The 23476-nt window shown below is 43.3% G+C and overlaps 1 protein-coding gene across 1 annotated transcript; it reads left to right on the forward strand.

Annotated features, from left to right (window-relative positions):
- The first annotated feature begins 295 nt into the window (after window positions 1-295).
- Window positions 296-21761, forward strand: ccdc80 (coiled-coil domain containing 80). Its single transcript, XM_080412368.1, has 11 exons — window positions 296-966; window positions 1428-1836; window positions 2101-2298; window positions 2982-3514; window positions 4914-5258; window positions 6580-6736; window positions 13014-13150; window positions 15815-15966; window positions 16561-16664; window positions 19388-19471; window positions 20273-21761. Exons 1-11 carry the CDS (start codon window positions 670-672, stop codon window positions 20587-20589), a joined length of 2733 nt encoding a protein of 910 aa, XP_080268494.1. The 5' UTR covers window positions 296-669; the 3' UTR covers window positions 20590-21761.
- Window positions 21762-23476: the final 1715 nt, after the last annotated feature.

The following is a 23476-nucleotide window of genomic DNA, read 5'->3' on the forward strand; positions in this document are numbered from 1 at the left end:
GGAGGCTGAGGTTTGTGTGGACATTTCTGGGAAAGCCTCCAGAGTTCAGGCTGGGAAAGAGCGGAGCCCCGTCTTCCTTTACAGGCGCTCGATCAGTACAGGCTTTCTAGCTGAATTCCGACCCAGACCTATAGCCTGCGTAAAGTTCCATTATTTTTTCTGAATAAGTGATTTTTTTTTCACCTTCAAAAGATCAGGCTTACTGTCTGTTGGAAATTAACATTGCTCTGTATTCACTGATGAATAGGATGGGGGTAATCATCATCAACCTGATTGGATATGTGATGAGATGCTACAGTAAAACTTGATTGCCTTCCATTTTCATTATTTTCCCCCCCCTCTCTGGGCTCAATTATTCATAGAATTCTGGATGTTTTGGAGACAGTGGAGGAATTACATCCCGCGAACGTGAGTGAATCTATCTGTTAACACTTCCACCTCTTCAGTAAAGTTTAGAGCAGACTGTTAAAAGTGGATTTTCTTCTGCTGCAGGCATCATGCTCTGAAACAAACCAATGCGCAATTGCACTGTGCGTTTCATCACTTAAGAACAATCACCAGACAGACGCTCAAATGCACTAAAAGACGCACTGAGATCCCATCAGGTCCACCACTGGATCTTTCCTTTTCCTCTCCGAGTGTGTACCTGATCGGACATCTAACCCAGTTATGCGGGGAGCGTTTGCACTTGCTTTCGCTCTGATATGCCTGTTAACGTGGACAGGAGGTGAGGCAGACAAACAGAGCAAACAGGGTCACTTCAGACGCATGTCGTTGCGCCTACGCGCTAAAAGGGGACGTGGTGTCCAGGCGGGCGCAGGGGCCAGGGAACGCTTCGCCGTTAACGGTGGCACACGTCCCGGGGCAGCGTCCGCTGTCTCGGTGCTCAGTCCTATAGGTGCAGACGATGGGGTGCAGGCGGACGACAGCTTTGTACCCCCTGTTGTCAGGACAAGACATGTACAGGTAGGGCTGTCACGATTACACATTTAAGTTGACGATTTAATTGTCACTCAAATGATTGCGATTAACGATTTAATTGTGTGTTTTTTGACATTGAACATTATTGGAACATGTGAATAAAATGTTTATTTCTGTTCGCCTTTTAGGCTACCTAATAAAAAAATGCACAGGGCAGATTATGACAAATAACTTAAATATACAAATAAAGTATTGACATATTTAATAATTTATACATGTAAAAAATAGCAGAAATAGCTGATCTACAAGCTTACAATGTGTCACAAAGTGGCGTGTTGTAAGCTTGTAGATCTGCTATTTCTGCTTTTTTAATATTTGAAAATGAGAGAAAATGTTTCAACATGATTTCAACACGATTATGATGATTATGCCAAAATAATTGCGATTATCTCAAATAATTGCGATAAGACGATTATGTAATAATTGTGACAGGCCTACGCCTACAGGGAAAGGGAGGACGTCCCCGGCTAATGGCAGGGAGAGGCGTAGCTGGACAGGGTGGCATGATGCCCCAAAACGATGAGGGCACTCCTGGGGCGAGAGCCAGGGTCGCCCGAATGCCAAGCGGCGCTGGCTCGCCGAACCTGCTGGCGAGCTTCGCGGGGAAAAACCGCGTCCTGGTGATCTCGGCGCCTCACGACTCGGACGGCTACTATCGGCTGATGATGTCTCTCCTGAAACCCGACGTGTACTGCGAACTGGCAGAGAGGCACGTGCACCAAGTCGTCATGTTCCACCAGGAGGGGGAGATGGGGGGCAAGGTGAGGAGGGTCACCCCAGAGGGCAAGGTGATGGAGGAGCCCCTGGACACCGCCCTCATCCCGAGACTGATGAGCTTCCTCAAGTTGGAGAAAGGTAAGGAATGATTGACACTAATTAATCTACATTATAATTTTTTTTGCAGACAAGGTCAAGTTCCGTGATCACAACAAACACGTTTATTGTGATCACAGAACCTGACCTGTCTGCATGCCTCATATAGCCCACTGTATGTGTTGTGCCCACCTGGCATTCTTCTCAAAACTAAATTCATCTGTTGAAGATTCAAAATTGTACAGAAACATGCATCACACCATTTAACCTTTCGTCGCTGTGATCTGATCTCCTGTACCTGGACAGGTAAGTTTGGGATGGTGTTGCTGAGGAAGACTTTGCAGGTGGAGGAGCGATATCCTTACCCTGTGAGGCTCGAGGCCATGTACGAGGTCATCGACCAGTCACCCATGCGTAAGCTGGAGAAGATCCGGCAGAAAGGTTTCGTCCAGAAGTGTAAAGGAGCAGGTGTGGAGGGACAGGTGGAAGAGGGTACGGTCACAGGTGAGAGGGAAACATGCCAAGCATCAATGTCATTTCTATCTGTGCCAGAGGACAGTCATTGAGTCCACAAACACTTTTTCAAGGTTCTTGTGGTAATTAAAAAAAACTAAACAATTCACTTGACTTAGGCCATAACAGTCTGAGGCCAACGGAGAGTCTGTGAATGGATTTGGTCATTAATACATTTTATCTACATCGCTGAAAGTAAGTTAACTAATGATTGAGAACAGTTTAACATTATGATATTTAGAATATTTACCTCCAATCAACCATCACATTATTATTATTATTATTATTATTATTATTATTATTAGTATTAGTATTAGTATTAGTATTAGTATTAGTATTAGTATTAGTATTATTAGTATTATTATATTATTATGATGATAATGATTGTAGACCTGCTAAAATAGCTGCATGTCAGAACAGTGAGCATGTCGCTTTTGGAATGAAACAATATATTCTCTCACTAATGGCATGATACAATGTATTTAACATTGCCATAGCATACACATAAACTACAACATTACATATTTACAGTTAGGCTACATAAAGACACCCCCCTCTCTCTCTCTCTCTCTCTCTCTCTCTCTCTCTCTCTCTCTCTCTCTCTCTCTCTCTCTCTCTCTCTCTCTCTCTGTCTCTCTCTCTCTCTCTCTCTCGCTCTCTCGACTTCCTAACAGGGGGGCCAGTAGACACACCAGTAGAGAGGAAACCAGACAGAAAGGAGGTCATAAGGAAACCAATCAGGAGACCTACACAGACCACAACAGCAACCACTGCTGCCACCACCACCACCACCACCACCACAACAACAACAACAAGGCCAACCACAACGACAACCCAAGCTCCCACCACTACAACCAGACCAACAACCACAACTAAAGCTACCACCACTACAACCAGAAGAGCCACCACCACAAAGCGCCCCACCACCACTAGACCTACCACCACCCCCACCACCACCCAGAGAACTACCAAGGCCCACACCACGGCTCACTGGCTCCCAGCCCCCAGGACCACCAGTGATCCCCACTACTACAACCGTAGAGACAGGGAGAGATTCCAACCCAAGACCACGCCGTCTGGAGATAACCGCACTGACAAGGAGAGCAGAGAGCCCCACAGCCGCAAGCAGGCCGGCCTGGTGCCCACCACCACCACACATAAACCCACCAAGGCCAAACCTTCCAAGAAGAAAAATGGACTTGAAAAGGTGATTTAGTACACTTTATAGTAAACTGTAAAGTTTGTTTAACAGAAGAAAAAACAATGTTATTATTATTATAATACACCTGTGGCAACAGTACAGAGAGTTACATTATTGTTCTTATAGCCTCCTCACCAGTGTGACAATGATAAAAATCCCATAAGAAGATAGAAAAAAGAATAGCAAAACTAAAAACAACAATGTGGCTGCAAAATATTATAAAAAATAAGTAAAACAAATATGAATTCTCTCACAAGTCCTATACAATCCATGTATACTGTATGTATGTACAGTATATATGTATGTAGATATTAGGGATGTTAATGAATTCTGTTCACGTCAAATGTTTCAAAGCCATAGTTTCCAAAACTAAAGGCTTTATTTAAAGTAAAGATGTGTTTAGGCAACATGACAATTCCTAGTCATGTCTGTTCACAGTTATAACAATACTGTGTTGTTTATTTGTTTACGTGTGTTGTTGAAACGTCAGAGAGAGAGAGAAATAATGCTGAAATCGCGCATTCCCTACGACAACATGGAGCTGCGAATGTTTGCTATAAACCCCCCCCAATGTTTTAGTTATGAAGTTTGATCTTTCTGAACTATGATTATGCCTGGAGACGCTGAAAATGAAGGAGATTCTTTCCTACCCGACTCGTTCTCTTTGCCACTGTCATCTGAAACACTGGGGTGATTTCTTCATAAATGGGTCGTCACTCGTCACATTGGAAGTATTACAATAATCCATACGTGTTACACAGTGATTGTTTTATCCACCTCGTTACTGTCATGTGTAACACACTAAATCCATTTAGCCTACGACGGTGCAAGATCAACAATACGTTGTGTTATTATTTAACATCGCTTACTGTACATAGACAGGAGATTAATATACACACTTTGCTCTGCATATTTTTGCACTGCACTGTTTTTTTCATCCAACATCACACAAGTTGCTAGCAAAGAATTTTGGCCTGAAGGCAGTGCTAGAAGAAAGGTCATGGCATCACTCAAATTGTCAGGATTAATCCATCAGGAAGCATGAATGAGTTCAGCAAGTTTCACGACAATCCACCCATTCGATTTTGAGATATCTTGTTTTCAGTTAGAAATGTCAGCACAAGACAACCACAGTCAGTAGGGTACAGTATATCCTCCGGGGAACATGAATGTGCACAGTTAATTATATGGAAATCCAGCAAGTAGTTTTCGAGATGTCTTGTTTGGGACCAATAAATTGATGGATTGATGGTGCATCATTGCCGTCCTTAGAGACCCACTCTAAAACTGCATACAAATTAACATTGTAAAATAATTGATCATAGTGAAATTAATAAGCGATCTGTTTTTGGGCTTAACGATATGAGCCGCTGACCTTCTTCGTTGCCACACCCCTTTTGTGTAGGTGCTGACAAATGAGTATGAGGACAAGTTTGACCTGGGTAAGCCCACGGTCACTGACCCTGAGGACACAGACACCTACGTTGACCTGAGCCCTGCCAAGAGGGGCAAGGGCAAGCACGACAAACATGACAAGAAGAAGAAGAAGAACGACAAGGCCGCCAAAAAGGCAGAGAGGCGAGGCGGGAAGGCGGGGAAGGAGGGGAAGAATGGTGGAAAGAAAAACGGGAAGAAGCTGACGAAGCACCAGGAGAAAGAGGAGTACCTGAAGCCCACTAAGAAGCCGCCTCCTCCCAAGGGATCTCTGGCCTCCTTCCTGGAGTACTTTGAGAACAGGAGACGGCTGCTGGTGAGAACATGACATCACACTTGTACAACATTAACTACCATGGGGTGGAAAGTAACTCTTTAGTTTATAACTCTCATCTACCGTGAAATATTGACTAGCTTTTTCCATTTTGTCTGTCCAGTTTGCACCTAAAACCAGTCATTCTACTTTCACTTACCGTGTGTAGATGTCTGATGCCATATTGTACTCAACTACTTTTGGAAATGCAAGCATTTCAGAGTAGCATACAATTATGCTGTTATGGAACAATCAGAAGGAGATTCCATTGAAGTTTGCCTTTTTACCCTCATGAGGCAATCTTTGAGAAACCTTTCTCATAAAGAAAATAGCTCACCACAGAGAGCTTCACTGACTTGGAGAGGGATTGGTTTGTAGTGTTAAAAAATGGTTATGGTCAAGATGCCACACTGGCCCTTTTATGGTGATCATATGTAACTAAGTAACTACTGAATACTGTGCACTGGATACTACTGTAAGTGGAGCATCACAGTAGTTCAAGCAGGTACAGAACTCAAGCCGGTCCCACGCTCATACAACCTCCAATCACATACGGCCACGATTGTCATGGTTCAGTCTATGCAGCCTATTTAAGCAGACTGACATTCACTCTTACATGCTCAACATCTCTCGTGTGAACCTTGTTCTAATAGAGCAGTCCACAGATGATGTATTTTTGTAGCCGGAAGGATCAAGTTGGTTAGTTAGTTCCCTGACAGCTTGTCAGTGAACGAGCTTCACTGACAGCTTGTCAGGGTTCAAGATTGTGCTTTAGTGTTACATCTTGTGTACAGGTACATAACAGTAAAACTTATTTTTGTTTGTCAGTTTGCTGACACAGCGTTGTCAGTGAACAAACTAACTAACTTGATCCTTCCGGCTACAAAAAGACTTAATCCCTGGACTGTTCTATTAGAGCTCAGATCTTAGAGGTTCAGATCTCCTACTAGCTATCAGGCTGCACTGCAGTCTGCAGGCAGAGTATAAATGGCAGTGTTTTGCAGCTGGTCTAGATTCTTATCACAGCAGTGCTCAGGGCGGGGTGGGAAAACATGATGGCCCCCATCCTCTCCCTGCAGCTTAATGTAAACAACACCACATCCGCAGAGCACACCGCTAATGTGTGCATGTATGTGCATGCACATATTTCGAATTGATGTAATACCATAAAGTTTTAGAAAAACACCCGCCCGGGTACACAGCAAAATCTGGAGTGTTAATTTAAGTTGTATAAAAATTCTAGGCTAAAAAGTCTAGGCTAATTTTACATTCTCTCTTTTCTCATGTCTTCCTCCGTACGTATGCCACCCCCCCCCCCCCCCAGCTGATCACCTCTCCCTATGAGGACAGCAATATGTACGCACAGCAGAGAGACGAGTACCTGGAGACGGTGTGTGAGATGGCCATCAGAAAGGTGACCATCATCACCATCTTTGGCTCGCTCACAAACTCCACCATGAAGATAGACCACTACCAGCTGGGTATGTGGCCAACACAACATGTTCTGTTATTCTCTCCTCTCCTCAAACTATACTACTGTATCTGTCCTGTATTAAGATTTCTTGCATCACCTTGATCACTACAAACACACCCCAATGGTCTTATCTGATCCCTTTTACTGTATCAAGTACTACTTGATACACTGCGGCACAGTTCGAATCTAGTTCAGTGGCAACTTAATCCACATGTTGCTGGAAAGGGGAAAGGCACTGTTGGTGTCATTTAGCACCTCTACTGTCCTGTCCTTACTTCACCTTCCTACACAAGAAGAATTCCAGGTGGCCGTGTGAACACCTGGATTCAAACCCTTGTCTCCCACATAGGAAACCAATCATCTACCTACCGCTCATCCAAGGGGGATTTCTCCCTTAGCCAAGGGAGACATTAGGCTTCTGGGCTACAGGCAGGGCTACTTTACTACATTCATCCCGTCTTTGACCGCCCCCATCAGGAAACCAGATCTTAGTCAAGGCACAATTGTAGCTAACTGGGTTAAAAACCAGCCTCCCTCATGGGAAACCAAACTTCTCAGTCAAAGTGGAATTCCTCCCCGGCCAGGCGGAATTAGGCTTCTTGGCTCCAGGCAAGGTTAGTAGGTTACTCTGCTACACCTGCATTGTGTAGGAACTCAGTCCAGAATGCTTAAAGTGAGTGCTGCTGATACGATAACATTGTGAAGACTCACTGCCTACCAAAGCCACACCATTGTGTAGTAATCTTTATAGATGATACTAGACAGTGTTGACAAAATATCTGTCTCTAAGCTACACTCGTCAACTACTGTGCCGGCCTGAGTGTGAACGTAAAAGTTCTTCCATACTGAGTACGTATTTTCTGTATCCGTTTTTTTTTTTATCCGTCATCCGATAAAAATCATTATGCACAGCCACCTTGTACACAGAGTCTAATGTGTATGATTCTATTGGTTGAGAAAATTTCGCAGAACAAAACAAAACAGTCATCAAGCACTGAGGATGTTTGTGTGGTTCTTTCAGTTGTAAACATAAAACATAAAAAAGGGGAAAGGGGAGCCTTTCCTGAATCCGCAGATAGGCTTCATTCTTCAGGATACAGCCTCAAAACACTGTAACATACAGACAAGATGAAACGCAGAAAATCAAACCTGGCCCGAAAACGTTAATGGCCGATGACAGTTTCCGAGGCGGTGTCTAAACATGATTTACACAGGTCGTATTTATTTTTTAATGTGCCACAATTTCAGAAGAAAAATACGGACTTGTGTACAAGAACTCTGGATACTCTAAAACTGTGCTTTTTGTACACTCTCAGATTCACATGAACTTATGCTTTTATTGATAGGATAGTAGTCTGACAGGAAATGGAGAGAGAGATGGGGAGTGACATGCAGCAAAGGCCGTCGGGATCGGGACTCGAACCCGCAACGCACTGTCAGGCTACTTGGGAGCCAAGGTGCCTGGACCACTACGCCAGTGGTCCAGGCCGACTGTGAATCTAAGTGGGAATCTCCACACTGATTTTACTGTGGCGTTCACAGTGTTCACAGTGTACTGGACCAGTGTGTTAGTTGTTATTCGCACACATGGCTGCAAGACAAATTTCCGGTCTCATAGTAGTACCAATATTTCTTTAAGTGGCAATTCATACAGATATAATACAGTGGTTCTCAACCTTTTCTGGATCAGGGCCCACTTGAAAATGTCCAAAGCGTTTGCGGCCCACCCAACTGACCACATGACACGGCAGCCCAAACCTGCGTGGATTTTCAGAGGATGTTTATTTTAATGATCAATCAATCGATTGTGTTCCGGCTTGGATCAATGGAACTAGCATAGTAGGCCTATACTTGAAGTTCCTATTCATAGGTATCACAATGAAACTCATTCTTTTAAGGTTTCAACCCATTCAAATCTGTGTTATTTTTGATTTTAGCTATTGACATTATTTTATACTTTGGCTATTCAAAAATAGCAGATATACAAGCTCACAGCACTCATGAACATTTGTGCGAATCATTGAATATATATATTTTTCAAAGCTAACATTTGTAACTCAAATCTTTGCTTCTGGGGGGTCCCTGAAACAAAATATTTTGAGATGGGGGTCCGCGACCAAATACATATAATTTTGGGTGGTCCTTGACATGAAAAAGTTTGAGAACCACTGATATTATACCAACGTACGGTTTTCAGAAAACTGTTAGGATTTAGAAAACATTTGTAGATGCGTTACCGGATTGAATGGGTTAAAGAAAGAAAAAAAAAGTAATCATTTTATATTCATGTTATATTATCATTCAAATTGTAGTGTTTTGCCAATTATTTGGGCCCATTTGCAATACCATTTGCAATACCCTGCCCACCAGTGGTCCCCGGCCCACAGGTTGAGAATCACTGGTATAATATACTACGTTTAGTGGCAAGGTAGGCATGCCCAGTGTGTCTGTTTGTGTCTGACATCTAGTGTAAGTTAGTGGGGCTCAACCACTTAAACCCTATGAAGATTTTGTACGTACATCATTGACCGCTGTCCCCCAGGGGTCCGTACTTGGTCCAGTCCTTTTTACCCCTCTACACCAAATATTTTCACCGAAAATATCCGATTTAACATCTCACAAGCTTGTAGATCTGCTATTTGCACAGAATGTTTGCCAATTTTGTATGAATGAATGTTCGCCTACCGGTATTATGATATTCCCAGAATTGGGATGCTGGGGTTCAAGTGGGTTAACATGTAACGGTTTAGCAGCAGATTGCTACATTCATAAGCTCATTTCATAATCCATGGCACAGACACACTGATTAAAACAGTGTGTCTGTGCCAACACACACACACACACACACACACACACACACACACACACACACACACACACACACACACACACACACACACACACACACACACACATGTATGGGGGTAGGAGTACATACCTTTGTAGTTTATCATCCCAGACATGAGTTAAGTGTGCTTCCTGCGTAGCGATGGATACGCTGTAGACAGACAATTAGTTCATCACTCCCACACATGGTCTCTCAACATCCTAAAACACACACACACACACACACGCACACACAGTCACACACACAGTCACACGCACACGCACACGCACACGCACACGCACACGCACACGCACACGCACACGCACACGCACACGCACACACAACACACACACACACACTCGATTAGATCACCATACAATTATTAAGGCTTTTAGAGTCTCCCTTTTATTAAATTACCTCAAGCTACTAATATAGAGGGAGCTAAACCTCTGTACTATTAAACCCTTTTTATGAGGACATGCTTTGTCATTTTGAGCTTGGCGGCGTTGTATTTTGAGATATTTTACAGTCTTCTCAGTCCCTGGGCCTTGGTTAGCGCGTGTTAATTTCAGGATACACAAACCCACTTTGTAAAACTTTATTAGTCTGTCACTCCACATGACAACAGGCTTCTATCCAGATGGAATGCTGGAAATTTGGGCCCATTTGCAATACCATTTGCAATACCCTGCCCACCAGTGGTCCCCGGCCCACAGGTTGAGAATCACTGGTATAATATACTACGTTTAGTGGCAAGGTAGGCATGCCCAGTGTGTCTGTTTGTGTCTGACATCTAGTGTAAGTTAGTGGGGCTCAACCACTTAAACCCTATGAAGATTTTGTACGTACATCATTGACCGCTGTCCCCCAGGGGTCCGTACTTGGTCCAGTCCTTTTTACCCCTCTACACCAAATATTTTCACCGAAAATATCCGATTTAACATCTCACAAGCTTGTAGATCTGCTATTTGCACAGAATGTTTGCCAATTTTGTATGAATGAATGTTCGCCTACCGGTATTATGATATTCCCAGAATTGGGATGCTGGGGTTCAAGTGGGTTAACATGTAACGGTTTAGCAGCAGATTGCTACATTCATAAGCTCATTTCATAATCCATGGCACAGACACACTGATTAAAACAGTGTGTCTGTGCCAACACACACACACACACACACACACACACACACACACACACACACACACACACACACACACACACACACACACACACACATGTATGGGGGTAGGAGTACATACCTTTGTAGTTTATCATCCCAGACATGAGTTAAGTGTGCTTCCTGCGTAGCGATGGATACGCTGTAGACAGACAATTAGTTCATCACTCCCACACATGGTCTCTCAACATCCTAAAACACACACACACACACACACGCACACACAGTCACACACACAGTCACACACACACGCACACGCACACGCACACGCACACGCACACGCACACGCACACGCACACGCACACGCACACACACACACACACACACACTCGATTAGATCACCATACAATTATTAAGGCTTTTAGAGTCTCCCTTTTATTAAATTACCTCAAGCTACTAATATAGAGGGAGCTAAACCTCTGTACTATTAAACCCTTTTTATGAGGACATGCTTTGTCATTTTGAGCTTGGCGGCGTTGTATTTTGAGATATTTTACAGTCTTCTCAGTCCCTGGGCCTTGGTTAGCGCGTGTTAATTTCAGGATACACAAACCCACTTTGTAAAACTTTATTAGTCTGTCACTCCACATGACAACAGGCTTCTATCCAGATGGAATGCTGGAAAGGGCTCTGAGGTGAGGTCACACACACACACACACACACACACACACACACACACACACACACACACACACACACACACACACACACACCCACCCATAGTTAGACTCTGACGCTGGTTACACTTTTGTTCCACTCACTAGCTGGAGGGTCGGTGTATGCATGTACGTCTAACTGAGTGTGTGTGTGTGTGTGTGTGTGTGTGTGTGTGTGTGTGTGTGTGTGTGTGTGTGTGTGTGTGTGTGTGTGTGTGTGTGTGTGTGTGTGTGTGTGTGTACAAACAACTGGTTCTTTCAGTCCTGTATTATGGAAAATGAATTTCCCATTTGATGACCTAACCTAAAGTAATTGAGCTCTAACATGGTAGATATTATGTGTATATATAGTAGGCTACTGTGTGTTTGTGTTTATTTTGTGTTGTCACTATGTGCAGTCAACCGCCTACCCTACTGTGTCCGGCACGTGCCGGGGCTTTCCTGACATTTCCTCACACACTGTATGTTCCATAGGAAATGTGTGAGTGTCTATATGTGTGTGCTGCGTGTGTGCTTTATTTGTACTATGCATCTATGGGTGTGTGCAAGTGCATCGGTCAGTGTGTGTCTGTGTGTGTTTGCGACCGTGTGTGTGTGTGTGTGTGCGTGTGCGTACACAGGCAGCGTGATTAAAGGCTTTGGCTGCGGCCTGTATAAATGCTAGCTTCAGTAAGACTCTCGTCTAAGCCATTAGACCAAGCCTCAGATCTCAGCCGGTGAATAAAAGCTTGTCTTTGTGAGTCTCTAGTGTGTCCCTGATTCACTCTGCGAGCTGACATGCTGCTCTTCATTGTCAAGCTTAGTTCTCAGCCTCGTTAGAGGGGGTTTTCAGAGATTCATTCAAAGGGGTGTTCTTCCAAATGTGGCAAAAAATGAAGCAGCCAGTCTTTGGCTCTGAAACATCATGACCCCTCTTTGCCGTCATAAATCATCTTCTTGATGTGCTGCTGCCTACAGTTAAAACAAAGACAAGTTACGTAAATACTGTTTCTGCACACATGTCAGGACTGGTACTGAAACCTGATATTTTCAATCTTCCATTCTGAGAACAAACCTCAAATTAACATCTTTTGGGGACAAAGATGGAATGAGATGATTTCTCTTCTGTTCTGTGTGTGTGTGTGTGTGTGTGTGTGTGTGTGTGTGTGTGTGTGCGTGCGCGCGTGCGTGCGTGCGTGCGTGCGTGCGTGCGTGCGTGCGTGCGTGCGTGCGTGCGTGCGTGCGTGCGTGCGTGCGTGCGTGCGTGCGTGCGTGCGTGCGTGCGTGCGTGCGTGCGTGCGTGCGTGCGTGCGTGCGTGCATGCATGCATGCGTGTCTGTGTTTATATAGATGTATGCGTGCAGTGTGCCTGCATGTGTTCGTACCGACATTACCATTGCGTATGTTTTGGAATTAAACAAATGAAAAGGAAGCAGGACGTCCACTCCCTCTTGTATTACTGTACTACTCAGACAGTCAGAAAGCATTCAACAGACACAATAATTTGTTCTTAACTTTGTTCTTAACCCACCATTTCAAATAAGTATTAAACATACAATACAGTATATAATGAAACATATACAGTACTGTACCTTCTTGACCGAAACACATGCAAAATGTGACCAATGGCTCTTCCGATCTCCAGAGAATGACAAAACCATGAAGGGACTTCGTCAGGAAGATCTGGTGAACCAGGACCTGATCACTGAGCTGAGGAAGGAGTTTGGCATGACCCACAATGACTTCTACATGGCCCTCACTGACACAGACATGAGAGTCAAGGTAAGTCTTGATCTACAGCAGTTATGCTGGTCTGCCTGCTTGGGTATAGTCCGGTGTGTGTGTGTGTGTGGGTACTACGTATGTGTATGTGTGTGTGCGTGCATGTGTGCTTGCGTGCATGTCTTTACTCTTTGGATCATACTGGCGTCAATACAAGCAGAGATGTACAAACAATGTCCTTCCTGACACCGATTCCAATACCCATAACTTGGAACCGGTATCAGTCGATACCGAGTACCGATCCGATACCAGTGTGTGATTTAAAAATAATCTAGGACGGTGGTTTTCAAAGTGGGGTCCAGGGACTCTTATGGGGGTCCTTTAAATTAAAAGGTTTGAAAAACAAATCCCATTAATAATTGTTAATGTGCAGCTACAAGTTAGTACAAATATACTGTAAATAGTACAGTAAGAGTATAAAACAGTCGTGCAACATCAACTGAAGCAATCAAAATATGACTGTAAATGAAATATCATCATGTGATTAAATGACGTGGTATCAGAATGGCATAGACTGGCATACTTGCCGATACCGATACTAGCATTTTAGGCAGTATCTGCAGCTTTTCCGATACTGGTATCGGTATCGGAACAACTCTAAATACAAGTCACTGTCTATTAAAAGCTTCAGATAACGGTATACTGTATGTTGTAGATAACGTAGACTGTTTTTCTGGTAATGGCTATATTTTTTGATTTTGTGTTTGTTTACATTTTCCATATTTATTAAGTCAATTTTGGTTAAACCTTAGTGCACCGGTAAGAAGTCACAGACGTTTGAATTTTGCTTGTAAATCCATCTTTTCTACAGGAACAAAAATATTTTTTAAAACATTTTTTCTCCCCAATTTTGTCATTATGCCAATTCTCCCCATGTTTGTATAGTCCCTGTCACTGTTTGTTGCAGCGCCTAGCCAAGCCGGAGGCACTGTGGAGGAATCAAATCCCAGTCTCCACGGGACGCCCCCTCCAAGGACAATTTTTGGCTAGACTTTTCAAATCAATCCACACTTTAAAATGCAACAATAATGTAAAACTTACAAAAAGAGTGCAGTGAAATGTTGTGTGTTGGATCATGTACCTCAACAAGTTTCAGGTTTCTTTGAGCCAATTGTCATTCCGCACTGAAATGAATGGTATCCAATCCAATGGCTTTGTGCTTTGGAAAGTGGTCATCAGTCATGTCAAGTATAACGTGAGTCATAGTCATTGGGCTAAACATAGACCTAGATTAACTAGACCAGCGGTTCTCAAACTTTTTTAAAGGACACCCAAATTGACACTTATTAGCCCACGGACCCCCATTTGAAAAGATACGCCAAGGACCCCATAAGAGAAGATTTTTACGGCTAGCAGTGATTCTCAACCATTTTAATTTGAAGGACCCCCAGTTTGACATGCATTAGGCTGCGGACCCATTTAATGGCCTTTCTATCTCTGGGACCCCAATTTATATTGTAAAATCAGTGTTAATTTAACTCTGAGAGTGTACAAATGGAACCAAATAGACGGGTCCATTGGTTCCATTTGTACACTCTCTGAGTGACCCATAAGGGTCAATTTTGTTCCTAACTATCTATCATTTAGCTGGGGACCCCCTGGAACTCCCTCAAGGACCCCTGGGGGTCCCCAGACCCCACTTTGAGAACCACTGAACTAGACCACAGGTATTGTTCTGTAATGCCCTTCTTCACATGCTCCATCCTTAGCTAAACATAGAGACCTAGGTGTACTAGACCACCAGTATGGTCCTTGAATGCTTTTCCTTACATGCTCTATACTTCCATTAGAACGTTCTGCCCCTTTCTCCCCCCACGCCTACTCTCTGGAGGTGGGCTAGCTCCCTGTCATGTCCACTGACCTGTCCTTGTACTGTCAACATCCTGCCTTGACCAAACACTGTTTTAATTCACACAACATGACGTTTGGCCAACAGCTGTGTGTGTGTGTGTGTGTGTGTGTGTGTGTGTGTGTGTGTGTGTGTGTGTGTGTGTGTGTGTGTGTGTGTGTGTGTGTGTGTGTGTGTGTGTGTGTGTGTGCCAGGGTAAATCGGCAAGCTGTTTTCAGACAGATTTAACAAAGACACCAGTGTTCATGCTGCTGCTGACAGAAATACTGGGAAGTCTATGAAACTGCAGGGCACTGGGTGTGGGTACGACAGAGAGAGAGAGAGAGAGAGAGAGAGAGAGAGAGAGAGAGAGAGAGAGAGAGAGAGAGAGAGAGAGAGAGAGAGAGAGCAAAGGGGAGAGACAGAGAAGGAGGTGTGAATTAATTGGAAGCACCTACGCAGCGGAATCAGCACAACTGCAAATTGTGGCTGTAAATTTATGTGTTTTTGTGTGAGTTTGGCAACTGAATATTCACATATTTATAACTTTTCATGCTGAAATTGCTTAAAGCATGGGCTATTTCTTAAATCAAGTTTGAAGTTGTGCTACGTTGAACCCAGTGCCTCTCTACTTCCCAGAAGTTATTATGAAGAATGCATGGGATATGGCAAAGACTATTTTATTGAAAATACTTTCACAACCTTTCGCAGGAGTAGAAATTCGAGCCTATTTCTTTGTCCACTGTGGCGTTCCCAGGGTTTATTTCACAATTTCATAATTCTGCTTCATCTCCCAATAAACTCTCGACCTCCCCCATCCCTAATTCTCCTGACAGCAATCCTACGAGGTTCCCATCGCCATGAAGGCCGTGTTCGACTATGTTGATACCTTCTCCTCTCGCATCCGAGAGATGGAGCAGCAGAAACGAGACGGAGTGGTCTGCAAGAAAGAGGACAAACCCAGGTCTCTGGAGAACTTCCTGTCCAGGTAGGATACACTAGTAACTAGTAGACTTAAAGGATACTGCATGTCCCGACTCAGATCCTCTGGACGGTTGACCACAATAGAGCCAGCTTGAAAGAAATGTCACTGTGTGTTGATATCAACATGTTTCTTCTCCCATCAAAGATATGCTCCTCGACTCCTACACTCACACTTATCAGCTTGACCACAATTTACAGCATTCCTTATAGGCTTCACTCTGTGTGTGTGTGTGTGTGTGTGTGTGTGTGTGTGTGTGTGTGTGTGTGTCTGCGTGCCACCCACTTGAGCATGTGTGTATGTTAAAAGCAGCACAGCCACAGCCACTCTTCTGGGTTGATTCACTGCTCTCCCATATTTTCCCTGAGATCTCTAAAACAGACAGACTGTCCTTTGTTTCCATGGAAACCAGAATTCCAGTTTGATGACAGCGCAGAGATCTGGCAGGTTTTTTTGACCATAATTCCGGGCTGTCACCATCTGGCACCGACAGGACGGGAACATATATATTGGTCTCTGGGAACAAACTTGTATGTCGTACAGAAGTTTCACTGCTGTCATGCCACTTAGATCTCGTCCAAAATGCTCCCCTGATTGCAGGTTCCGATGGAGGCGTCGTCTGTTTCTTATCTCCTCCCCCAACGACGAGGAGTGGGCCTACCAGCAGCAGCTCTACGCCATGTCCAGCCAGGCCTGTAACCTGGGTGAGCCATCAGAACCAATCGGATTACTGCCTGAAGTCGACCCATCGTGAGCCCAGGATAGACTTATTTGGGAGTCTGTTCTAGGGTTGCAACAGTTAATCAAACTAATTGATTTAATCGATTTCACCTACATGTACAAAAATGTATCATGGCTGGACTAACAAAAAAGCCTCTTGGATTTATGACCTAAACCCAACAGGAAGTTAGCCATTTTGGGTTTATTGTGGCATTTTATGTCATTTCATGCTTTAACATCTCCTCCTGGGAGGATAACCAGATCCACCTCAAACTCGCTCAGTCTATTTAAAAGACCTTAACACATTAACTGCCAAGACCGTAGTCCTACGGGCCGTTAAATCCAACTGTTAAGCGCCGAGACCGTAGCCCTACGGGCTGCGGATTTTTTTTGATCCACTTCCGTTTCCGGTTTGATGACAGGAAATAGAATTATTTGGGATCCGGTTTTGACGCTCACGCCCGCTCCCATTCTACAGACGAAACTGAAACTCAATTCTCTTCCTGTAGTTTTTTCTCCTCGCATTTCACTGTTTAACGTAATCCGCTCTAACTCAAACATGGATGCCCCGTTTGACACGTGGTTTTCACTGGGAGATACAGGGAGATCTCGCGGATGTAAACAGACCGTGTAGCGCTCAATCTTAAGGATTTTAACAAGATCTATGGCGACATGAAAAAAACAAAAAAACAACAAAAACACCTTGGCACTGGTGAGTACATTATGAGATTAGCCCTTGGCAGTGGATGTGTTAAGGATGAAAATGTATCAAAAGCATGAGCTTTTGTGAAACGGCATGTCTGTGGCGAAGTGGCGAACGCCCATGTTTCGCCACCAAACAGGAGGTTTGGTGGTGAACTGTAACTGCCCAATAAAATTTACTGCATAGAAACCACTGTTTTATCCTAGCAACCACCGGGTTTACCCTTGCAACCCCATATTAGACCCTAGCAACCACCTATTGTACCTTAGCAACTGCCTATTGGACAGTAGCAACCACCTGTTTTACCCGAGTAACCACTTTTTTAATCAAAGTGAGTGAACCATAGTCTTACCACCGCCTACTGGTGACTGTAAGTTATTGTACATATGTATACTTTTACAAACTACTACTTTTGGAATCACATTGCTCCAGGTGCGAGGGCCTGGTCATCACTGCTTGCAGCTTAAATTTTTTATTTTATTTTATTTTTCCCCAAAAATGTGAAAATAGCAGATACAAGCTCACAACGCATCACAAAAGAATAATCACTAAGATGATAATTGATTGTTGCAGCCCTAGTCTGTTCTCCTTTTCATCACACGTGGAAAAGCATAGCAGAAGACTCATTCCATTGTCTATGTAGAAGAAACAATCATATTGTGATGTTTCACAGTGACCTTAGATTTACCCCGGTGTGAGGCTATGTCCTCTCAGAGAAATCCAAAACATTAGTCGAACCACTTATAAATATGTTAATGGCTCCACCACAGGGAAAGCTTGATCACAAGGAACGTTTCTGTTTACAGCATTTCTCCAGATACTTTCAGGAACTGTGTGAGTGCATGTCACTGTTTGCCTATGAATGTGTTTTCGTGAGTGTGCATATATCCCTGGCTGAGTGTACACTGCATGCGTGCGTGCGTGCGTGCGTGCGTGCGTGCGTGCGTGCGTGCGTGCGTGCGTGCGTGCGTGCGTGCGTGCGTGCGTGCGTGTGTGTAAAAATGCAATGCAGAGAGATCCCAGATGACAGTACTGGCACATGGCTGCTCTGTCTGGGTATAACAAGCTCTTTCCTTCACTGACAATAGACTTTTCAGCCTGCCAATTAGTCAACATTTCCACAGTTTGACTCAAATAGTATTTCCATAACATCTCCAAAAGTGTCTTATTTATGTAAACTTCACAAATCTCAAGGATTTTACTTGTCTGAAAGATTTATGTTTCATACACTTAAGTGTACTGCAAACAAACTTCCCATCTCAGTAAAGTCCAATAATGCTGTCATCTGTATGCAGTCCTGTTCCTGCTGCAGATACAGTTCTAATTTATTTTACCAAACATGTATACATTATACATGATTATTGTGGGGACATACTGTATGAGTATTCATTACAACTATGACTCTGGACCTTAGACTCATTACAACTGGTTGCATGTACTGTTGAACTACTCATTAGTACCCTGGTATGGGTGTTTTTCTATATTATCTGTCCGTAGTTGGGACAACAGTCAGGTCTTGCTTATCATCAGACCCAGACCAGAAGCTATGTGGACTGTTTCCCCTCCCGTGTAGCTCTTGGCTGGGAATAGTCCCAGGGCTGTACCCTCCCTCTCTCTCCCAGACAAAGGCCTGTCCTGCTGACTGGGCCACGGTCCTGGAAGGTTTGATCTGGGTATTCAGCACTTGGCTTTCACCTAGGCAAGCCAGTGTTCTCGTGTGGTTGTTGTGGGTTCGCTCTCCTCTGAGGAAAGTGTTCTTTGGCTGCACTCTCCAGATCACCACATTCTCCCTTGCATTACCAATGCTAGGATGGTTCCAATAATAAACAGGCACCATTCAAAATCAGCTAGGGATCAACAGAAGGATGGATGGATAAGAAACAGGTGGTCTGCGTACTGTATATAGCATCTACAAAATTGGTTTTCTTTATCTTTCAAAGATATCTAGCCATCTGTGATGTCTGTCTTGTCTTGTATATAACTGGCATTTCCATGGTGACCCAGGTCTGAGACACATTTCCATCCTGAAGCTGGTCGGCACAGAGGCTGCAGATATGGGTGGAGTCTTGGAACTCTATCCAATCAATGGTAAGTAGATTAGGACTTGGCTATAACAAGCGTAAACATGCCATTGCATGCATGCGCGCGCACACACACACACACACACACACACACACACACACACACACACACACACACACACACACACACACACACACACACACACACACAGCAGACACACAGCAGACAAGACACTGGCCTTTATTGACATACTAACTACTAAGACTAAAGCCTAACAGTTACAGAGTATATACAGTATTTCACCTTCAAATAGCTGCTACAAGTCATACATACTGTACCTGCAGCCCTCCTTATTTAAAACCATTCTGAATCAAATCCCCTGCTTGGGCCCCGGCCCCCAACCCCTGAGTCTACACCCCAGTCCCCTCCTTTCATCACTATTCTCCCGTGTTGCCTGAGGAACTCCCTGAGTTTGATCATCTCAGGGAGCCAACCTCAACTATACACAGACAGACCATCTGCATACAGCCTCACAGCTGCATAAGCATGCATAATACTGCTGTGGTTGGGGGTGTCAAAGTGGAAATATGACAGTCATCCCTTTCATTTCAAATGTCCTGGTAGAGATTACCTTTGGGAGCTCTTAACCAAGACAGGCGTTGGCTTTTTACTGTGGAGAGGGGAGATTCAAGCTTATGCAAGAGGGTAGAAACTAGATTGTCTGCAAGGTTTTAGAGAAGCCAAGTTAAAGTTTTCTCACGATACTCAAATACTGGATTAAGCTAACAGTTCAAATAGCCTAGACTTTAGGTCATCATGTTTTTTTTAAACAAAGATATCCCTATTCCATACCTCTGCCCCAATCAGGCAGTGCCACAGTGGAGCGTGAGGGTCTATCAGCCCCTCTGGTGAAGGACATCCGAAACTACTTCCAGATCAGCCCAGAGTACTTCTCCATGCTGCTGGTAGGGAAGGATGGCAATGTTAAGTCCTGGTACCCCTCGCACATGTGGTCCATGGCCAACGTCTATGACCTGGTGGACTCTATGCAGCTACGGAGGCAGGAGATGGCAATCCAGCAGTCGCTAGGCATGCGCTGCCCCGAGGACGACGGCTACGGTTACCATCAGCACGGATACGAACACGGTTACCAGGATGGTTATCACCAGGGCTATGGTTACTAATCGGTGTGTGTGTTCTGTGCTGAAGAAGGGTGATTGGTGTTATTTGCCCAGTTTCATTTGACCCATAACCCTTAAAAGGTGGTTGGCTCAGTGGGGGTGAAAGCCCGGAGAACATTGTAGCACTTAATGGAGGTCTCAGTTTTGCTGCTGTTACCTGTCTAGTTCTTTCAGAGCTAGTGTATATGTTGAAAGAGAATGGTGAGGCTTGTAATGGTAACTATTTTGGTCAGAAAATGTAAAGGGTTCAGGGATCTTATTCTTTTCACATCTCAACTTTCCAACGCAGTCTTTTGCACGTCACATTATTCATCTCCTTCACTTGCCCTTCAGGCCAAATTTCCATTTCACCTTATCCTTAATAGTTCACCCTAAAATGAGAATTCTGTCATCTACTCACGCTCATGCCAGTTGTAGGTTTCTTAGTCTGCACAACACACAAGGAGATTTCTAGCTAAACTTAATTTCAACATTCTCTAACACAATTGATTGAAGTCAATTGTGACCAGTTCCAAAAATGGTTAAATAAAAAAAGTCTATAAAAATGACTTCATACAGCTCATGTAGCATAATCCAAGTCTTCTGAAGCCAAACCCATGTGTTAACGCTCTGCTCGATAAGAACAGAAACAATGCCACATTTAGAGTCCAACGCTATGGAAAGAGCTCCATGAGGCCTGGGTGTGTACAAGCAATCCCATATTTTTAAAACAATGGCTGTTTTAGTGCGATTATTTGGTTCAGGAGACTTGGGTTATGCTGTGGAAATCATTTTATGGTCATTATTGGCAATATTTTTTAACTATATGAACTAGTCACCATTGACTTAAATTATTTTGGAGAAACCTAGTTTTTTCTGGCAAACTCCTTGTGTGTCTTGTGGACAAAGAAACCATATCCATGTTTCAACTGCCATAAGTAATTAATGACACAGAATGTTCATATTTTTGGGTGAAGTATTGCTTTAAGAACCTTTATTTTTGTAGATAATGGGCTAAAATAAGTCATAAATGTATTTATTGGACATCTGTTGCGTTCAAGGTACAGCTATCCATTACCATGTTGAAAGAAGGCGACATGTTATTTCTCTTTTGTAAAGTTCCTGTTGCTATACACTGTTCTTATTTATACTCTATTGTTCTACATGACAAATAAATGTGTGTTTACTACCAGTAACCGCTTCTGAACTGGTTATTAATTGTATCCATAAAATATCACCATTAATGGCAACAATTCTCATATCAAGAAGTTGCTGACTTATAGGATCTTCTGTGTAACATTGCCACCTAGTGGCCTGCCGTGGTGAATGACACCTCAAACGGCAACAAATTTTATTAGGGACACATGGACTTATGTTTGACATTTCATTATGTACATGTAGATTAATGAGCCCTATAATGAAAATGGTAGATATTGAAGCATTTGAAAACAACGATGGAATAATGAATGATAGGCGTCTTGAAATTAAACTGATACTTCAACCCATGGCACGTCCTTCTCATCATTTCCATATCCTTGTCCTGGTCTTACCTATGGCAGTGGTTCTCAAAGTGGGGTCCGTGGGGGGTTCCAGGGGGTCCCCAGCAAGTATACATTTTAACCACTTTTGCCATTTATATGTTGGCTATTCAAAAATAGCAGATCTACAAGCTTGTACATCTGCCATTTTTGAACATTTCTGAACAATATTGAAAAAGTAGAATTTTGAATAAATTGAGATTCTTTTTTTAAAACATGAATCTTCTTTTCTGGGGGTCTCTGGCACAAAGCCTTTTCAAATGGGGGTCCACGGCCAAATAAATATCAATTTGGGGGTCCTTGACTTGAAAATGTTTGAGAACCACTCCGACTCTCCCGCTTCATTTATACTCACTCATACGTCTCCTATAGCTAATCAATTAAATTCATGACTAGATATGGACTAAATAATGCCAGATACAGTATATATATATATATATATATATATATATACACGACTTCAGTGGTGGAAAAAACTCATATTTGTTTCTGAAGTAAAAGCATCAATACCGCAATGTAGAACTACTACTACTACTTAAATACCAAAGTAAAAGTCAAATTCGTCCAAATTTGTAAAAACTTTTTTCGAAAATGGCAGATCTACAAGCTTGCGATGCGACGCTTTGTTTGCTTGTAGATCTGCTATTTTCCACTGGATGACTTCTTCCAGCTACAAAAGCAGTTGATTTTATTCAACTGCCAGTCTGCCTCCACCACCCACACGCCTTCTTCCTTCAGCCCACAGATGTGTCGGCAACAAGTGTCATTGGATCCTCCAGCAAGGTATGCTGAACATCGTTGCTGAAACCTCTTATCTCCATATTCTAACATCAGATCATACTGGTGTCACTCAAAACATCAAAAGTACCAGCTCGAAACGTGGCGCAAAGCGACGCGTTTTGAGCTTGTCGATCAGCTACTTTTGCAGTTTTTGAATTTGAATCATGAAGAAAGTAGCAGTTTTGGACACATGAGGTTTTTCACCCAACAGAGACGATATAGAAGAAGGACGCTTATCTATTCATTATTCTATGGGCCATATATATTATTTCTTTTTACACAAATACTGTCATATACCTGTCATATACATGTCAGGAAAGTATGAAGGTACCGTATAAAAAAAATAGATACCGCCCAAGGCTACTGTCAGTGTCCACCCATAATTTCTTCACCACCAATACACCTGTTCCCCTCATTCATTTACTTCATTCTACCTGTCTTTTACAGCAGTGGTTCTCAAACTTTTTCATGTAAAGGACCCCCAAAATGATACATATTTGGCTGCGGACCCCCAGCTCGTATTTTGTGACAGTGATCCCCAGAAGTAAAGATTTGAGTTAAACATGTTCGCTTTAAAAATATATAGACGTTCT

This window comes from Gymnoscopelus braueri, assembly GCF_963280865.1.
Source record: "Gymnoscopelus braueri genome assembly, chromosome: 18".
Taxonomy (NCBI): Eukaryota; Metazoa; Chordata; class Actinopteri; order Myctophiformes; family Myctophidae; genus Gymnoscopelus; species Gymnoscopelus braueri.

What these genes read in the sequence shown, in the direction of transcription:
- ccdc80 (XM_080412368.1), top strand. Translation starts at nt 670, where the DNA reads ATGCGGGGAGCGTTTGCACTTGCTTTCGCTCTGATATGCCTGTTAACG. An exon ending in CTTCCTCAAGTTGGAGAAAG is followed by an intron (nt 1,837 to 2,100) that starts GTAAGGAATGAT and finishes GTACCTGGACAG; the next exon opens with GTAAGTTTGGGATGGTGTTG. An exon ending in CAGCCAGGCCTGTAACCTGG is followed by an intron (nt 16,665 to 19,387) that starts GTGAGCCATCAG and finishes ATGGTGACCCAG; the next exon opens with GTCTGAGACACATTTCCATC.